The 17,764-nt window shown below is 44.4% G+C and overlaps 1 protein-coding gene across 3 annotated transcripts; it reads left to right on the forward strand.

Annotated features, from left to right (window-relative positions):
- Positions 1–64: 64 nt before the first annotated feature.
- On the forward strand, positions 65–11,284 carry ubl3b (ubiquitin-like 3b). 3 transcript variants are annotated; one of them, XM_048231264.1, is made up of 6 exons: positions 65–585; positions 1,059–1,239; positions 3,726–3,834; positions 4,507–4,593; positions 4,957–5,034; positions 10,069–11,284. In XM_048231264.1, the coding sequence occupies exons 2-6, from the start codon at positions 1,213–1,215 to the stop codon at positions 10,119–10,121; spliced, it is 354 nt and encodes a 117-aa protein (XP_048087221.1). In that variant the 5' UTR covers positions 65–585; positions 1,059–1,212; the 3' UTR covers positions 10,122–11,284. The 3 variants fall into 3 exon arrangements, with proteins under 3 accessions (XP_048087221.1, XP_048087220.1, XP_048087222.1); XM_048231265.1 differs by having other exon boundaries at positions 70–172; XM_048231263.1 differs by having other exon boundaries at positions 65–1,239.
- Positions 11,285–17,764: the final 6,480 nt, after the last annotated feature.

Here is a 17,764-nt window from a genome sequence, read left to right on the forward strand (position 1 = left end):
ACTCCCAAAGTCCTTACGGCAGCGTTTCCTGTGTACATGGCCAGCTGATTTCCGGTGTCTTTAAATTCGCTGCCATCAGTCTGATGTTTTTCAAGTAGAAAAGATCAACCCAAACGATGGGTAGACCCCCAGTTTTACGATAGCGTGTTATCGTAATAGATAGATTGTTATGGTAATGTGCTATTGTTTATTTAATTGAGGGGAAAGGCGCCAATTGCATGAATTGGTCGTGTTTGTATTTAGCTATACGTTTCGGTTCCTCTTTTTGTGCCGCAGTCTCAGCGAAACCAACGTTAGCTGGCTAGCCTAGTGATTGCTGGTCTTAGCCATTTTTTCTAACGTTATCCCTATTCGCAGGTTTGAAGGTTAATTCTTAATTTCGCATCTGATCCTTGTTAATGTCAAGGGACGTGTTTTCTTTACCATGCCCTTTGTCGGGATGGATTAGCGCTGTGTTGCTCTAAGATCCACTGATGGTAATGACGTTAGCTGTTTGGTTAGCGAGCTTATCGTAGTTAAAGTTAGCTGTTCCTTCAGCTTTTGCTAGCTTGCTAATCAGCACCGGAGCGTGAATTTTGCTGTCAGGTAAGCGTGCTTTTACAGTTGGTTGTCAAGAGCTGGCACTTATAGGTTTTCACTGACTGTGTTATGCTAACGTTCGGTTGAAATAGCTAAACCACTGCCTAACTTAATGTTAACTTAACTTGCACGCATCTAAACAGCCGTAGAACTTCTGTCAACAATTTCAAGCAAATAGCTAACAAGCAGTGACGTTAGCATACCGCCTGGTTACTTGTTTAAAACTGAAAAGGTTTGATTTACTAATAGTTAATCTCGCGACAATAAACATAATAGTAAACATTCTTATAACCGGATAATTAAATTAACCTTAACTGACGAGCACATTGCCGAATATTATTTCTTAAGATGTCTCTGTGTGTGTGTGTCTGGCCTTAAAATCACAATCGTCAGCTGTTGCACCTCAGTGTCAGTAGCAAATTCTATATGATCAAAGTTGTGTGCGTTTGCCTGATATACTGGCTGGTGTGTTGAGGTAGTAGCCTTGAATTGGTGCCAGGCAGTGGGCAGGAGAGAAGGGTTGGGGGGTAAAGAGCATTGAAGCGCACACAGGCTCTTTGTGCCAAGGGTTTGCCCCCCTTCACCACCGACGCATCACCACATCCTGTCTGCTTTCCACCTCTGCTCACAGCCATGACAACTCAAAGAGACCCCGACACGGTGAGTATGCTGCTCTTTTGATTTAAACCAGTGTTAATTATTGCGAATTCTATGTGTTTGACACCGATGTTCTAGATAAGGCTGTGTGTGTTGTCTTTATTGGACTCATGGTCGCCTTCAGAAGGGAGGTGAGGGGCGTGTGTGTGTGAATATGCTGAGCGGTAGGAGGGTCTAAGTAAACATTATACAGGCCATGTCTCTTGTTTAGAAGTAAGCATCACTCATAGATAATACATCATATTGCACCAATGTAGGGTTCTTTCAAGAGCAATAGCAACATATGACAGGGAATCTGAGAATCAATGTCCGTTGGAATGTCTTGTTACATTGCTGGCCACTGTCAGTTGGGTACAACAAAGAAATGTTTACTTGAACGTGTTTACTATTTATGTACTATTTCAAGCTCAGTGTTGACTGCTTTGTACAGATTCTGCATAATGTGGTGTTTGCACAATGTAATGACTTGATATTAATGTAGACACTAGGCAGCGTTGGTAAAGCAGTAGCCGAATTTACAGCCCAAAATATGTGCATTGTATTTATCACTATCTGTTCATTATGAAAGTGTATTTGTTTTTGATGAGCTTAGAATGTATTTAGCCCTGAATTTAAGAAGTTAAGAGGATAGTCAAATGGGGAGGGGTTGTTATTGTCTTGTCACTAGGGGCAACATGGCAGATTTTGTTGTTGTGAATTTGTTTATCAGTGTGTGGGTTGGGAGGGGGCAACAAAGGGTGATGACCGTCATGATGTCAGATCCACAGATCAGAACAGATCATTACTCCACAGTGGCGCGAACACAAGCCTTAGAGTGTTGTAGGGTGGGGTGGGGAGGGGAATGGTCTGGGGACGCATGTCTCCTCAACGCTGCGGATGAACGGCTTAGTGTTTGTAAACAGGCTGTTGCCCTGATGTCACAGTTCTCGCTGCAGCCTCTTTGTTCTCCATTCTTTTTGTGGGAGTCCCATCTCTGAACATCACAGACATGTGTCTGAACAGCATCCCCACAGACACACTTCTCCAGGCGAAAGCTATATTTATGTAACCTCTGTTAGTGGTATTAAGAGGTTGTGAATGTAGGCCACATGGAGGGAGAGGGCCCATGCCAAGATGGTGTCGGGGAATGTCAGGAGTGGTGTCACTCTGGAGCTTCTGAGCAGGCTGGCCGTGCAGGGGAGTCCCTTTCCCTTTCACCGGGGGTGGGGTGCGGGGGTCGCGACCTCATCTGCCAAACCCAGCTGGATGCAGAACAAGCCTGCACTCCCTGCTGGTCAGGCATGTGTCTGGCTCCACCAACAGGAAGTGCATCACAAAGATGTGTGTGTGGGAATGTAAACGTTAAGTCTTATGTATATTCTTCCACACATCTGTTGTATACATCTTCAAAGCATAGATGGTTTAAAAATAGTATTCTCTATCAAACAGAACCTGCTACTCATGAATGATGAGAATTGATTTGGATAACCACTAACTTGCAATTGTGCAATGTTGCAGTTCTCTCTGGTTTCATGTGATTGCTCAACCTCTGCGAATTTCCCTTTTCATCCTGAATGTGTTGGGCTTTGAGTAATGCCAGAAGCAGCTGCCAAGCTCTTTCCATCTGACTTTGAAGACTTGCATTTATTCTCAGCCAAATGCCAATCGTGCCCAGGTTCTATATGACTTTATACTTAAACCTCATTAGAAGGAGAGAAATTTAGCCCCCAATGATTTTTATGTGGAACAACAAGGGGTAAAAATGTATTTGACACATTTATTAATTCCTGCAGCCAAAGGGGTGAGCACTGTAAAGTTAACATGTAGGACTAGGGGCTGGTTACTAGCATTCAATAAACTGACCCGAGCAAAACTTCTGTTTATGTATGTCTGCACTGCGTAGATGGCCAGTACTTTAGCACATCTTCCATCTTGTGACCGAAGCAGCGATGTGTTCAGCTTATAATAAAGCATCTACAAAGAACACTGGCTTTACAAGCTATCGCTAATAGATACTGCTATTAATGAACTCACAGAAAGATTACCACACCCCGAGTACAGCCGGGATGAGAATCCCCCTGAAGAAGCCCCCCTCCCAGAGAAGCTCCTGCCCCCTGTTTGCCTGGGTTACGTACAGGCCATGCAAATTTAATAACATGCCCCAGAACTGTCTGGGACACCTGGGGTTATCGCATTAGACCAACAGCCCTGTTTTAAGTTTGGCAGCCCTTGGCCACCTCTCTCCTTTCCCCTCTGAGGAGATCCTTTTGACCAGAACCCTTCCATGAATGAGGAAAGCCCAGTTACAGGACCATGAATGGGGGAAAAAGAGATCCAATTAGGAAGGCATGTGGTATTCAGGCAGAGCATCTAAAGGTCATTGAGTATCATGCAAGGAGAGGGGGAGCATTGTGTGTGCTGTGGCTCCTTTTCCTCTCGTGGCTCATGGGAGAGAGGCTGGGCTCCTGCTTATCCACGTCTGGCTGATGAGTGTCCTCTGGTCTGTGCAGGTGAACCTCCGGCTCATCCTGGTCAGTGGTAAAACACAGGACTTGACCTTCTCCCCCAACGACTCTGCCACAGACATCGCCCGCCATGTCTTTGAGAACTGGCCTGCAGGTGAGTGCTGAGTTTCTCACCACAGAGTGACGACGTTGCATATTACTGATGCTTGACCCTCCACTTTTCTTCTCTTGTACAGTAGCGGTCAGTGCTGATGAGTTAAAACTGACGTGCTTGCATGTGATTTATGTGCTTGGTGTGCTGTAGAGTTCCAGTTCTTTGTCTCTCTTTCTGGACATCTGGCGGCTTTGGCCACAAAGCCAGTTTGAAGGAGCCAAACAGCCCAAATATTGATTGCACTGGCATAAACAAGTGACTGAAGTACACAAATCTGTGTTTATTATCCATGCACGTGCTGAAATGGCAGATGTATCAGAAAGCTGGTGATATAAATGGTCTAAATTCACAGGACATTCAGCGGTGTGGCAGGAGCGCACAGATGGCTAGCGAAATGAATGAGTCATGAGAACAGGCCGCACGGTGAAAGTGACGAGTTTAATTTCTCGCACAGTGAGACCGATTCTATTGAACACCTGCATAGTTATTTTAAACACCAGTGAAACTGAAAGTAAAGAATCAAAGATTACATTGTATTTTGACATGGTGGTACTAACAATTCCCACGGCCCACTGTCGGGTCCGAGTCCCTCTGTGTCTGTTTAAATGTCTAAGTGTGAGGAGTGTGCCCCCCCCCCTCTCCCCATCTGATTGCCACTGTGTCCCTACGCAGGTTGGGAGGAGGAGCAGGTGAGCAGCCCCAACATCCTGCGCCTCATCTTCCAGGGTCGCTTCCTGCATGGGAACGTCACGCTTGGAGGTGAGTGTCTGTTTAGCGGACATCACATCACAACACCACTCATCCCAGTTACACAAACTGCAGTGTCAGCGCCTGACTTGTTCCTCAGCACGTTGTAAATTCACCCTCTCGCACGCGCTCTTATGGCTTATAGATGGCGCCTCTTAAAGGCCGCAGCATGAGTTATACTCTTTAGTATCTCCAAGGGTCAGTGCCGTAATGAGAAACAGGTCATGACTTGGCCAGTGCGGTCAAGCTGATACTGTCATTCTTGTTTGCCTCAGAAATGTAATGGACAAGCAAACTGACTTAAAAATGTTCACAATTATCCAAGTGTTGTCTGTAAAATGACTAATTAAAATGTTCCCCATTTCTGTTGGACAGCTCTCAAGTTGCCCCCTGGCAGAACAACTGTCATGCACTTGGTTGCCAGAGAGACCCTGCCGGAGCCCAACTCCCATGGTAAGCCGCCAGCAGCTCCCCCAGGCAGCCGCCTCGCTCTCCCCTTAGCTGGGTTCACATCCATCCATCTTCCTCTCCCTGCACCTCTCCTCTCACAGCAGCTTGGATGTGTCCGCTGGCTGCCAGACTCTGATTAGTTCCAACTTTTCTCCAGCGCAAGAACAGCCAGTTCACTGAATTCCCCTCTTTGTAGTCCCTTCTCTTCAAGTGCTGGGAATAGTTGGAGCACTTGGACTTTATCTCATGGATACCAGCAGACTTTTATTGAAATATTCCAAGACCCTGTTTACGTGGAGACGCTTCAAGTAATGTCAAGATGTGTCTTCAAGAGGCCAGTAGTCTCAGTTAAAAGTAATGGGGCCAGCAGTATTTGGGAAATGTGTTTTGCATTTGAATAAGACTTAGTCTCTCCACACTAGGGATCGACCGATATGTTTTTTTCAGGGCTGATACCGATATTATTTATTACCAAAACAGGAGGCCGATAACCGATATGTAAAACCGATATGTCAGTTGTCAAAAAGGAGAGTAGGTAGTAAAGGCGATATGCTGCAAAAAATTAATTCAAAAGCATTTAATTATGCAAACTTTTCTTTCTTCTTTTGATACACAATTGTCTATCAACTTGCATCACTTGCAAGTGTAAATCATGTTAATCCAAGAGCTAAGTGATAGCAATTATTTTCATAGACTAGGCCTACACTTGTTAAGGGACCTGCATAGCTGCCAACTCTCACGCATTGGCCGTGAGACACACGCATTTGATTAGTTTCACACACTCACACGCCACACTCCCGATTTCTCACGCTGAAGTGTCAATCCGGTTGGCCAGATGCCTGAAAAATGAGCCTATCTATAGATCTACCTGTTGAGCCACGGTTATGCTTTCAGAGACGGTGAGAGGGTTCAAGAGCACCCCCTGTCTGTGGAATTTTCTAAATTTTCTCTCATTTGCGATGATACTTCAGAAGCCATCCCAGGCGCATTTCCCCAGCTTCAGTTATGCTTTGAGTATTATTGAGTATTTTTCACGCTGAAGTGTCAACCTGGTAGGTCAAATACCTGGCAGATGAGGTTCAACTAAACTAAACCTATACATATGATGTCACACATCAGGTGAACGTGCGGAATCTAAGCTTTCCAATGATATTAGCGCCAAGTTTCTGTGATAAATGGTTCGCGAGAAAATTAACATTGAACCGACGTGCAATTTAGGCTAATCATATTTGCATTTTGCACACAGTGCACACCCATTACTCTCGGTTTAATATTTCACTAACCCTTCACACAACACGTGGCAAACCCAATATCACAATAAACAAAGCATGCCTCTGTGCAATAAGTGGTTCTTGAGTAATCCGGTTTTGAAATTGCAACACATTTCTACATTGGGGCGAAATTATAATGTATTCTAATGTAAACTATTTGTCAGTAGGCCTACATACATTTTTGTAAATTGCTCAGCCATAGATTATCCCACTATCATGGTTCTTATATTGTCAGGTTCCAGCCAATCCCATTACAGATAAATGAATATATTTATATTGGCATGCTTCCTAGTGACATTAATGCAAAAATATGAAGAAAACCAAATAACGAGACACAAATATTGATATGAAGCCTGACATAAGCCATATGCAAACATTCACATCATGCAGATATGGGTACATCCTGAAAAAGGAATAGGCTATAGGCTATGGCCATTACAATGACCAATATATTATCTTAAATAAACTAGCTGAATAACACAGGTGACCACTTCTGCATAATTTTATGGAGTGCTGAAATGTACACACATTTTTGAACTGTGAAATGTAGCATATGTTTTTGTGGTTGTGAACTTATTGCAATATCACCATAACTATTCCAACTGTGTGTGCATGGTTATAATTCTGAAGTGCAAAATAGCTTAGGCTACAGCACAAGTATTTCCATAAAAATAAGCAAGTCTTTATTTTGAAAGTGCACCTGATTGATGCATTTAAAAGTTAAAATATACAAACATTTCTTAAATTCTTACAAAACACCCACCCACTTTTTAAAATTGTTAGTTTGGACCCCCCCACTTTTGCCGTGCGAAATACCAATGCTGTTTTCAGCATCTGTTTAGTGCTTCATTGTCATTTTCATTGGATTCTCCCATTTGCGCGCAAATTGCTCATAAACATTTTTTTTTGTTACACCCATTCCAATGGGAGAACCCATTTGTTCTCCCATTCCTCTTCTGTCACACACAGTGACAAGCGCCAAATCCCCCGCAGTGTTGAAGAGATCAGTCATCCCCCTCACTTTTGATAAGGTAAAAAGCCTTATAGGTATGCCAAATAAATAATAACCTACAGGTTTACGTCCGGGGTCTTAAGACAAAGTACAGGCCTTTAGGGGCAGGATTGTATTCGAGACAGCCCTTTATTTCTTATGCGAGTTTTATTTTGAGACATGCGTTTCTTGGAGCGGCATACTTTCCATGCGTTCATTGAAGGTCCGCGGTGCTATAATGGAAACCTTATTGTGTAGCCAAGTAGCCTACTGAGTAGTATCGAGTTATTTTTAAATTATGCATGATTTACTTTTTATTAATTTCGTAGGCTGGCTTTATTTAAGTATCTAAATAACCTGTTAAAATGTACCAGAATTCAGGAAATTGCATCTAGTCCAAAAAAGTTTTTCTGGGGGAGGACCGCCATACCCCCTGCTAAAATGTCCCACCCACTTTCACAATGCCTCCGACGCCCATGGTCCTAGTAGTAGGCTAGATCCCTTAGATAGCAATATTAATTTAACTCTGGGACCCAGAGATGGATTACTGCATGGGCCTTCCGGGCCCAGACCCAGGGGCCCAAGGTGTCAGGGGGCCCTGAAGCCCAAGCCTTTGCATGGAATCATTGCCTCAATATCAACACATCAGGATGTAGGCTATGAATCTGATTGACTTTAGTCTTGGCCATCCCCAAAATGCACCAGAATACAGGAAATCACATCAAACAAATGAAAAAATTTCTGGGGAAGGACCCCCAACTCCCCCTTCCAAATATGCGACAATTAGTGAGGAGCCCTTAATACATGTGGGCCCAGGGGCCCGAAAGTTCATAATCCGTCCATGCCTGGTCCCTACACCTGAGAACCACTGATGTATGTTTTTTTTTTTTACTGTACGGTATAATGCTGAATGAGCCAAACAAAAATTTCCGCAGCAAAATTTGGGTTGGCCCCACCAAATCTCACTCCATGGTTCTTTGAAAAGTTGGCAGCCCTGACCTGTCACAAAGAGGATGCTTTGCCATTGTGTGTGTGAGTGCACGAGAGAGGGAGAGGTGCATGCGTGATAGCAAGTGTTACGGTTGAATAGTTTATCAAAACAGTTTTAAAATAGTTCTTAGGCTATTTAAGTATGCAACTTGTGTCCATGTGTAGGCTACAAGCTACACTTTTGAGAGCCTAAAGCTCAGGACGCGATTTAGTTCAGGTCGGATTAAACTACGGCTGGCCCTGGGGGCATGTTGTCTTTTCTGACAGTCCGTTTCAAAAGGAGCAATTAGACTTTTTTTTGGCGTTAGCTATCATAATTTAGGACTTGTCTGTACTATGTCCGCCGAGGTGTCCCGTTATTCACAATTAACGAACGAGGCGGAGGCAGAGAACTCCCAACACGCAGCACCCGAGTTTGTAGGCTAACTAGTAAAAAGCATCAGTAACGTGCATCAATTCGGGAATTCGATAAATGAAGGAAGTGGGTGCTTTACTTAATGATCCGGATCAAAGAGACAATAGTTTACAAAGTGGTGTTTTTGTAACTTCAGTGTAGATGATTGTGATTCATTGCAACTTCAGCAATGTAGGCTACCTTCCTCACCTTCGAAAAATAGCTCCGTACAGCTGAAGCCCAGTCTACTGTCTGCCTCAGTGAGAAGAATCCTAAACTTTGTCTGTGTTCAGTCTTCGATCCTGATTGGCTGCATTCGTGCTAACTAACAAATCAGACGGTGTAGTGGGCGGGACAATGCTCTTGACCACAGAGTAGCAAATGCAGGGAGTGAGACGCTTTACAGACAAAGTAGCGCGTTTCATTCTTTATCCATTTCAATATCGGCTTATCGGTGGAAAAAATGACCGATACCGATTATTATAAAAATGCTAAATATCGGCCCTAATAATCGGCCAGGCCGATAATTGGTCGATCCCTACTCCACACCATTTTGATACTCACACAGAGCACTGTTAACAAAACACATTAGATGCTGCAAAAGAATATGCAGCGTATGACTATTCAGATGGTTAGTCTTAAATGTCCGGTCCTTAAAAAAAAACCTTGACAGCCCTTTCACCTTGTAAATGGTTTCGTATGCCCCATATTGTCTTTGTAATGAGCCCGATCAGGTTTTGTTAGAAATGGGTTAGCAAAACGAGGCTGAAAATGGGGGGCCAAGTTCTCATTAAAGCAGACTTTCATTTGACTGTGCCTTGTGTGTGCACTTGGACTTGGATGGCTGCTGCTAAGGAATGGCTCAGCCTTTACTTGGAACTTCACTACTGACTGGAGGTTGGATGAGCTCCGAGATCATGGCATGTGCCGTGTCTCTTTATCCCTTTCAACGTTTTAACTCTTCTCTTAATGGTCAACTGTCAGCAGTGAACTGCCAGTGGCATGCTTCCTTTTTGACGCCTTGTTATCTATCCTATGTTGCTCTGATAATGCACACAAGATTGTATGTGGACTACCAGCGTTGCCCCATCGGCTGTTATTGCCGTGTTGGGGCACGTCACTCTCTCTGCTATCTGAGGCTCACAGCTGATTGTGCGGCCAGCTCAAGATTAAAACATTACACAGGGTCCACACAGGGGACACACTCCAGCCCTGCCGCTTAGTACACAGCATGTACAGGATCTTAGTCAAATATGCACTCTTTTCTCAACGAATGTTTGAATAGCTGGGTAAAGCTTATGTGTATACTCACAGTGTGAACCTTTACTGAGTGTGTTTTATGGTGTTCTTTCTGGCCCATGACTGATTCTGTCTTTCTTCACTCTCCCCAGGCCAGAGGAACCGGGAGAAGACCACAGAGAGCAGCTGCTGTCTATTGTTGTGAAAAAACAGAAGAAAATTAAAGAAATTATCCAAAAAGGACCCAGCTGTAACCACATCCATACTCCCTTCCCTGTCCATTTCAGCCTTCACCCCACGTAGGTCTGTCAGTCTGTTCACCATAGTGTGTTTTTGAGGTGATTTTTGTCTGAGAACTTTCAGTGGAATGGACTGGATCCTGCATATTTCTTACACACTTTTTTTTTGTTGTTCTTTTTGTGCCAAGTATTAATATCAGATATTTTGTGGCGTTGCCAAAATTTGCATTGGGATTTTACTCTGAACTGTGTGGAGGAAGAGGAAAAAAAATGCACAGAATGCTGCCAACAGAAGCCCCAACCATGACGAGGTGATGGGGGAGAGGAGGAGATGACCAAGCAGGAGCTGCTCTGCGCCGACAGGAAGTCTGCCATGCAAACGTTCCCTGCTCAAGGACAAGAGTGCGCCTCACCCATATGGAGGAATTTCTTTCTTTCTCTGTTGTGATGGCCCACACACATAGGGACTACAAATCATGCTTCTAACGGTCGTTACGAAGCATGTGTGTGTGTGTGTGTGTGTGTGTGGTCTGTAGTGAGAGACCTTGGACTGCACTTATCTTGGAACTTCATCTGAACTTATTGTGTGTGTGTTTCATGGTCTTAATCTCACAACATAACCCTTTCCCCCCCTCACACCAGTATGTCGTTCTAGACTTGCCTGTTAGAGAGTGCCATGTGTCACAGCACCCCCTCCAAATAGGACTCTGCCTTTAGGTGTAACTTAGAACCTTCTGAAGGACACTTGTTTGCAGTGAAGATTATTGAATGCCTGATCTGTGAGGGGTGGTTTCCTTGGATCTGGACCAAGTGCAGAAGGAAAAGGTTCTGAGGGTCTTGTTTAAAAAAAAAAAAAAAAAGATTAGTAAATGAATTAAGTGAATCAAGAGGTGGTGTTGGTGTATACGACAGTGTCGACACCGATGCATGGCCTGGTCGTATAAGTGTTTTATCACTTTGGTGTGTGTGTGTGTGTGTGTGTGTGCGCGGGTGTGGTTGTATGCAATTTCTGGCCTTGAACCCCAGGATATCCTTTCGTGAAGTGCAGTGAAGATGTGTGATTGCATGAATCAACTGCCGGGATGGCCATGGTGCAAAACAAACGACAACAAAAAAAAAGAGACAAAAAGGAAAAGGCCTCATCCACCCTCAGACTTGGTTTTTGTCTGATGCCTACGACTCGTGCGCCCAGACGAGACGTCTGTCTGCTAGCAGAGGCCCCTTGGGGCGGTGGCAGCCTTATGAGGAGTCAGAGAGTCAGACAGGCACGGGGGCATCATTAGGAGACAGCCTGAGGGGACGTGGGGGGTGGGGTGGCTTGGGGGGCAGCCTGAGGGGACGTGGGGGGTGGGGTGGCTTGGGGGCAGTGATAATCAGGCTTTGTGTACCCACTGTATTTTTCTTTCCCCTTTTTTGTTGAAAATGGTTAGCCCCACTTAACATCCTCTCAACCCCAATGTGCCAAGGGGATACGGGAGCTCTGGATGGTTGGATTTCACTTTATATTATTATTATTATTATTATTATTATTATTATTATTATTATTATCCTTTTTTGTGATTTGTTGAAATAAATATTAATGATTGAAGGTCTTTAAAAAAAGGAAATCTTTTAATACATATTGGTATTGCATTGTATGGCTACACTTTCAAAAAAATGGCTTATTGATGTTGATTTGAATGAGATCATGGTCCCAAGGGATATATGTATGGGTGTGCGTGTGTGTGTGTGTGTGTGCGTGTGTGTGTGTGTCTAAATGTTTTGGTAGGAATGGTGCAGATGAAGCAGGAGAGCGAATCAGTCATGGGTGACTGTGGTTTCCTTGGAAACACCTTGAGTTCCTCCTCTGAGCGACCCTTCCTCAGTGATCGTCTCTTAACCTCAGTCACCACTCTGGCATTTAGCTTCAAATGATTAAACTAAAGTTCTGCTTAAAGCTTGTATTATAATTTAATAAAACATCTTTCCAGATAATAATTATTTTTGTATGTGTTTTTTTTTGCCGCATTGAGACCACCACTGATTTCATTTCTTTTTTCTTGCAAAAGTTCCCCTTTGTTATTGCTGAAATGGAAAACAGAACTTTCTCCTTCCTATTCATAACCGTGTGGAGATTGGAGCAGAAGTTGCCATGTGGGCTGTTTTTCTTTTTCTGTTATTCCTGTTCAAGGATTTCTAAAACCACACAACTCCTCCATTGTTTGAAAGATTCTGCATTGCTGAATCAGTTTAATACTTTTAAATACCACTGGCTAAACCCATGAAATGCTAAATCTCTGAGTACAGAATGGAGTAGATGGATATTTCCATATTATCTCCCTTAGGTCTTGCCAAGTCATTATAATAGCTGCCTTCTATCCTAGGTATGGATGGTTGCCTCTAGATGGCAGTGTTGCTTCTAACTCTGTTTAAGTGAGCGATGTGTTTTCCTGTGTACACTGGCTGTTCTGGAATCAGTGTCCACCTCCCGTATCTCTGAACTCACACTGAGCCCAAGAGCAAAGAGTTGTTAAACTCGTCATTTGAAATAGAGTTAGAGTCTACAGCAGTGATGCTTATAATAGGAATGCACAGCATCTTTTGGTAGGAATTTCTAATGCAGTAATGGCTCAAATAGGCTTCACAGCACATCTGTGTTACAGATATTCGTCATATTTACGTTGGCCCAGGGAATACTCCGCCAGGCTGCGTGCCCCCAGATGAGTGAAGCGCAGCTTTTCCATTGCGCTTCCGCAGTGGCAGTTGCAGCAGGTCTCTGGGGTACCCTTATAAAGTTGGTCTTTCATGAGTTGCAATGAGTGTTTAATTTTTACTAGAGCCTTCCTGATTCAATATATTTTTCCTCAAGCGTTTTTTGAAAAGGTCGCTTAATGACGCAGGGCTGGACATGCAGGACAGTCCAGCTTTCCACTAGATTCTGGCAGCAGACTTCAGGAAAACTCGACTGGTCCAGACACTTTTATTCCAGCGCTGGACTCCTGTTCCTAATCATTTCATATTTAAGCCCCTGTGCTCTAGTGCATCTGTTCCCGACTCTCAACTTGTTCTGCTCCCCCGGTTCTGGCAGCGTCCTCGCGCCCGCAGACACTAAAAACATTTGAGTGGAAAGAAACAAGTGGTGTTTGTGACAGAAATGTTACGTGTTGTTGAACTCTCTGTAAAATGTGACCTTTTCTATTGCTGGAGTCCTGATGGTGTTTATGCAATTTGTTTGATTTAGTGTGTGTCCATGCAAAGTACAAGCCACTCCTGAGTGTGAAAAGTTGAAACTGCAGACCTGGGGAGATGACCCGACCTGTCAAGCGGCTCTCCTGCAGGTAGTCTGGCTGACTGTTCTACTGCTGTAGAAATGTGCTGAGTGTGTTGGGGGTCTCTGTGGGGAGTGAAAGCTGCTAAAATGCAGAGAATGAGCTGAGTTAGCTGCATTAGCGTAGTGACCCCACACTCTCAGCTTTGAGGTCATTTCCTCATCTTTCTTCATGTCCCTGTCTTTCTTCATTTTTGCCTTTCATGGAAGTGGGGAGGGAGACTCTTGTCCTGAGCCCAGGAGAGAGACAAAAGTTTTTTGGGGGGTCTTTGCAATGTGGAAACCCCGTCACGGGCAGATTTCTCAAATCCTCTGAGACCCATACATCTAGCTGTGTTGTGGGAGCTGCACTCCCCCTCCTCTACCATTTGCTCTCTCCCGTAGCCCTCGGCCTAGACCTTACAGAGAAGGGGTCATCTGCGCACATGACAGTGGAAAAAATATAATGTTCTATCTATGTAAACATAATAAAAGTTATGGATAGTGTGGTGCTTACTGCTGGTATGGCTTTCTGTCTCGTGACAGAAGTTTTTCCCCCAACCTTTAGCTATTCTGGATTGGACAGAATAATTGCCAGATCCATGCCTTTTCCCCTTCCTGCCGCAGCTCAGGCCAACTTCTCTTATTCTGTCAGTTGCACTGATATTAAAACCAGCTGTGTGTCTGATACGCACTTCCAGAGTGGAGGAACTGAGGACACATCACTGATAAGGCCGTCTCCCATTGCATCTCAAGAAATCCTGCCTATTTGTGAGTAAAATAAAACGGATTGGTGTTTTTTTTTTTCAGTGTGTGCCAGGATTCCTTATCTTGTTGCTCACCTAACCTACGTCCACCCTCTCCAGTCTCTCGGGCAGTCTGGGCAGGCGCCACAGGAGCTCACGAGAGAGTTCAGTGGGCCAATGTGCACGCATGGCTTGAACGTGTGAATCCCCGCTCTGCTTCACCGCACGCTTCCCAAAGGTCACCTCCCAGCAGAGTGTGAGAGCGCCAGGCTGCCTCATCTGAGCACGGCTTCAGAGCAGAGGACAACCGGGAGAGTCGGCTTCCCAATGAGCTTCCCATTCCCATTCAGTCCCTCACCACCCAATGGGGGAAAAAATGACTCCAGTTTCCATGTCAGAGGCCCTGAGAGAGAAAGAAAGAGAGAGAGAGAGGGAGAGAGATGGGGTATCAGTAGTTGGGTGGGTGTTGCCTTTCGGTAGCTGTGGGCGGGATGTGCGAAGTCAACACGGTCCCTCTATTCTGGTCGCTGTGTGTGGAGGTGGTGAGGAGATATGACTGGAGCCATCCCAGCCGGGCGAAAACATTGAGTTACATCTCCATCTTCATATCTATTGGGCTGTTTATGTGAGCTGTTGGGCCCAGAAGTTGAATAACTTGTCACTGCACTATAGGGACCCAGGAGGGAGGAGCAGGCAACCTAACAATGTGAGCTCTGTACCTCTGAAACAGAGAGAGAAAGGAGAGCAGTTGGAAAGAATCTGTCCTTCTGCATAACATTAAAGGAAGATTTTTTCAGTTTTTAGAGAGGGAAATATGTGACGGTGTGGTGAATGTTTACCTTCTGTCACCTCATTATGTCCAATCTTGTCTTAACTTTTCCTCTCCTGAAAACACCCTATTTCTTCTAAAGACTTTGACATGAATGCCACTTATATGATTATTGGCTCTATTACACTGTTTAACTACTATCCCCTCATAGTACAAGTCCATGTTTTTAGTGTTTTGTTTGGCTGTGAGTTGACTTTAGGAAGGTGTCATAATGAAAAATGATCATGCCATGATTTAAACTTGAGTCTGAGGAATTAAATCCAGAGAGGTTCACACAGCCCCTCAAGTTATACTATTTGTATTACATTATAATTGTGTGCAATTATTTTACTTTACACAAAGGATTTTTTTCATTGCTACTTCCAAATTACTGAGCCTTCAGCTACCCAGCTACCATTATGTTTTGAAGTGATATGGAAAAGCAGCTTGGTTCACCATTCACCAAGGTCACATAAACAATGTTGTATTGATGCTGTTGACTGTGTTATTATTATGACTCTTAAAAACTGACGTCACTTTGCTTTTATTGGCATGAAACGTCTGGATTTTATCAGTAGAAGCGTTCAGCTTCATATACTTATTGTGTTATGTGTAAATCAGCCCTGGCTGATTTAAAACATTGTAAAATGCATTGATTGTAGCCATGTGAATATGTATAACTCCAGCTTTGATTTGACCCAAGTTACACTTCTAGAAGCATCTTTCCCTGTTAGATGAAGATTCTGAAAGAAAATCTAATTTAAGTCTTCAGACAACAATTTTCCTCCCATTCCAGTGAATACCAGATTAGCTGGATCAACAAAGAAGCGCTTGGTTCAGGCTGTGCCACTGGTCAAATTTGTCTTTATTACTACCCCTGGGGATTTTTCCACAGCCTGTTTGCTCACAGCATGTAAAAGCAAGACTTCTGCGCGTCGTCTTCATGCCACTGAAGGGAGGATCCAGCACCTGTAGTGTAGCCGCTGGAGAGGCAGGCACAAGTGAGGTAGGTGGGAATGCTATGCACATCAGGTGAAGTTCAAATGCTGGGTGTTTGCAGCAGAAATGTGGAATCTGCTGATGTCGTAACAGATTGTATCACACTTGTTAAAAAAGGATGACAGTTGGCAAGCAAGCCTTGTTGTTGCATCATGTAGCTTTGGACAGCCTCTGTTAAGTCAGTTTACTTTTGTGGGCAAAGTGGAACCAGTCATCTAAACATGGGCACTCAACTTTTGTTTATATGATATGCCCGATCCATGAACTGCATGAGTAAAAGACATCATTATTTTTAATAAAAACTCTTGGTAAGGCCCTTGGGGGTGGTTTTGGGAGACCCCAGCAGTGCATTACAGCAAATTGTCTCTATAAATCCGTTTGAGAACTCCAAACCAAATGAGAGAGTATATTAAGAGGATGTGAGGAGATCACTGAGGGTCCGTTCTGGCATTTCGGTCAAATGCAGCAACCTTAGATCACAGCTCCAGTGTCCTATTCTCAATTCAATGCAAATAGCTAACAGATGATGTGTGAACTTTGGGCCAATTGCTGTAGATTTTGCAAGATGTTGTTTGGATTGGCATTGCGCATTTTGTTAAAACAGTTCAAGCGATCACTTTGGGGAATGGGCTCAAAGAGGCTGGACCTGTGGCTTGGGCCTGTCTGAAACTATACAACGAGAAAACAGCCCACAGAAGGGAGGTGCAGTCTGTGCCAAAACCCCATGAATGGCTCTCAGTATTGTTCAGTGTCAACAATGACCGGCAACAATCTGACAGGCCACAAACTCACACTGCACAGTATATTGCAAAAAATGGAGCTCTCTAAGCTCACGTTTCACACAACGACTCTGATGTCTCTGTCAGAGGGAGGGTGAGAACTCGTTCCCATACTGTACTGTAATGACGATGCGACGGCTTCCTGCACTTGAGTGCATTATAAAAGAGCATTAGCCACACAAGTCTCATTATCAAGATTGTTGGCGTACTGTCTCCCTCATCCCCACTGTTTGTAGCCACCCTAACTCAAACACCTGAGACCCCAGGTTGCCAGATCCAGAGGGATTCTGCATCACTTGAGGGGCTCAGCATCACTGGCTGCCATCTGGTTTGAATGCCGCCCGTTGTCCTCCCTCCCCTGTCAGAGATGACCACAATCTCCATGACGACACATGAGTCAGCTAACTTCCCCTTCCACACCACTCAGGGACTGACTGCTGGGATTGGGCTGTCCTGTAGTCTGATTGTTTGTCTCTCAGGTGGCTCCACTTGTGAGTGTGACGAGTGCCGGGCTGAGTGAGCTCACACAGGAAGAGCACCCCTGCTTTACTCCCACTCCAGCACCCTTGAGATCCTGTGCGACCCTCAATGCACCTGATCACATCCTTGTCATGAAATCTTTTTCAGAAAGAGTGTGATGAAGTTGTTCTCGAAACAAGCGACGACTTGTCTAATTCATAACCAAAGAGAGTTTTGTGTGCTGCTTGTTTTGGACGTTGCTGTACATCTTATTTGCTTATTAGGTTTTGTGGGACACACACACACACCCCTTAAGTCGAAAAGAATGCATTTAAGGGTTTTCTTTAAGCTGCTTTTCCAGTAAATGAAACACAGTAAGGCATTCCAGGCCAGTGCAGGCAGCTGGAGGCTTGATTCTGGAGTGTGCCACGTCCTGTCGTCCAAACCACATCAGAGCAGTTAGCTGTGCTCCAGTGGACAGAATCGGTCCAGCGTGATTCTCCGTGTTACTTAATCAGTCTCGCCTCTCTGC

This window comes from Alosa alosa, chromosome 21 (assembly GCF_017589495.1).
Source record: "Alosa alosa isolate M-15738 ecotype Scorff River chromosome 21, AALO_Geno_1.1, whole genome shotgun sequence".
Taxonomy (NCBI): domain Eukaryota; kingdom Metazoa; phylum Chordata; class Actinopteri; order Clupeiformes; family Clupeidae; genus Alosa; species Alosa alosa.

What these genes read in the sequence shown, in the direction of transcription:
- ubl3b (XM_048231263.1), top strand. Translation starts at nt 1,213, where the DNA reads ATGACAACTCAAAGAGACCCCGACACG. An exon ending in CTCAAAGAGACCCCGACACG is followed by an intron (nt 1,240 to 3,725) that starts GTGAGTATGCTG and finishes TGGTCTGTGCAG; the next exon opens with GTGAACCTCCGGCTCATCCT. An exon ending in GCCGGAGCCCAACTCCCATG is followed by an intron (nt 5,035 to 10,068) that starts GTAAGCCGCCAG and finishes CACTCTCCCCAG; the next exon opens with GCCAGAGGAACCGGGAGAAG.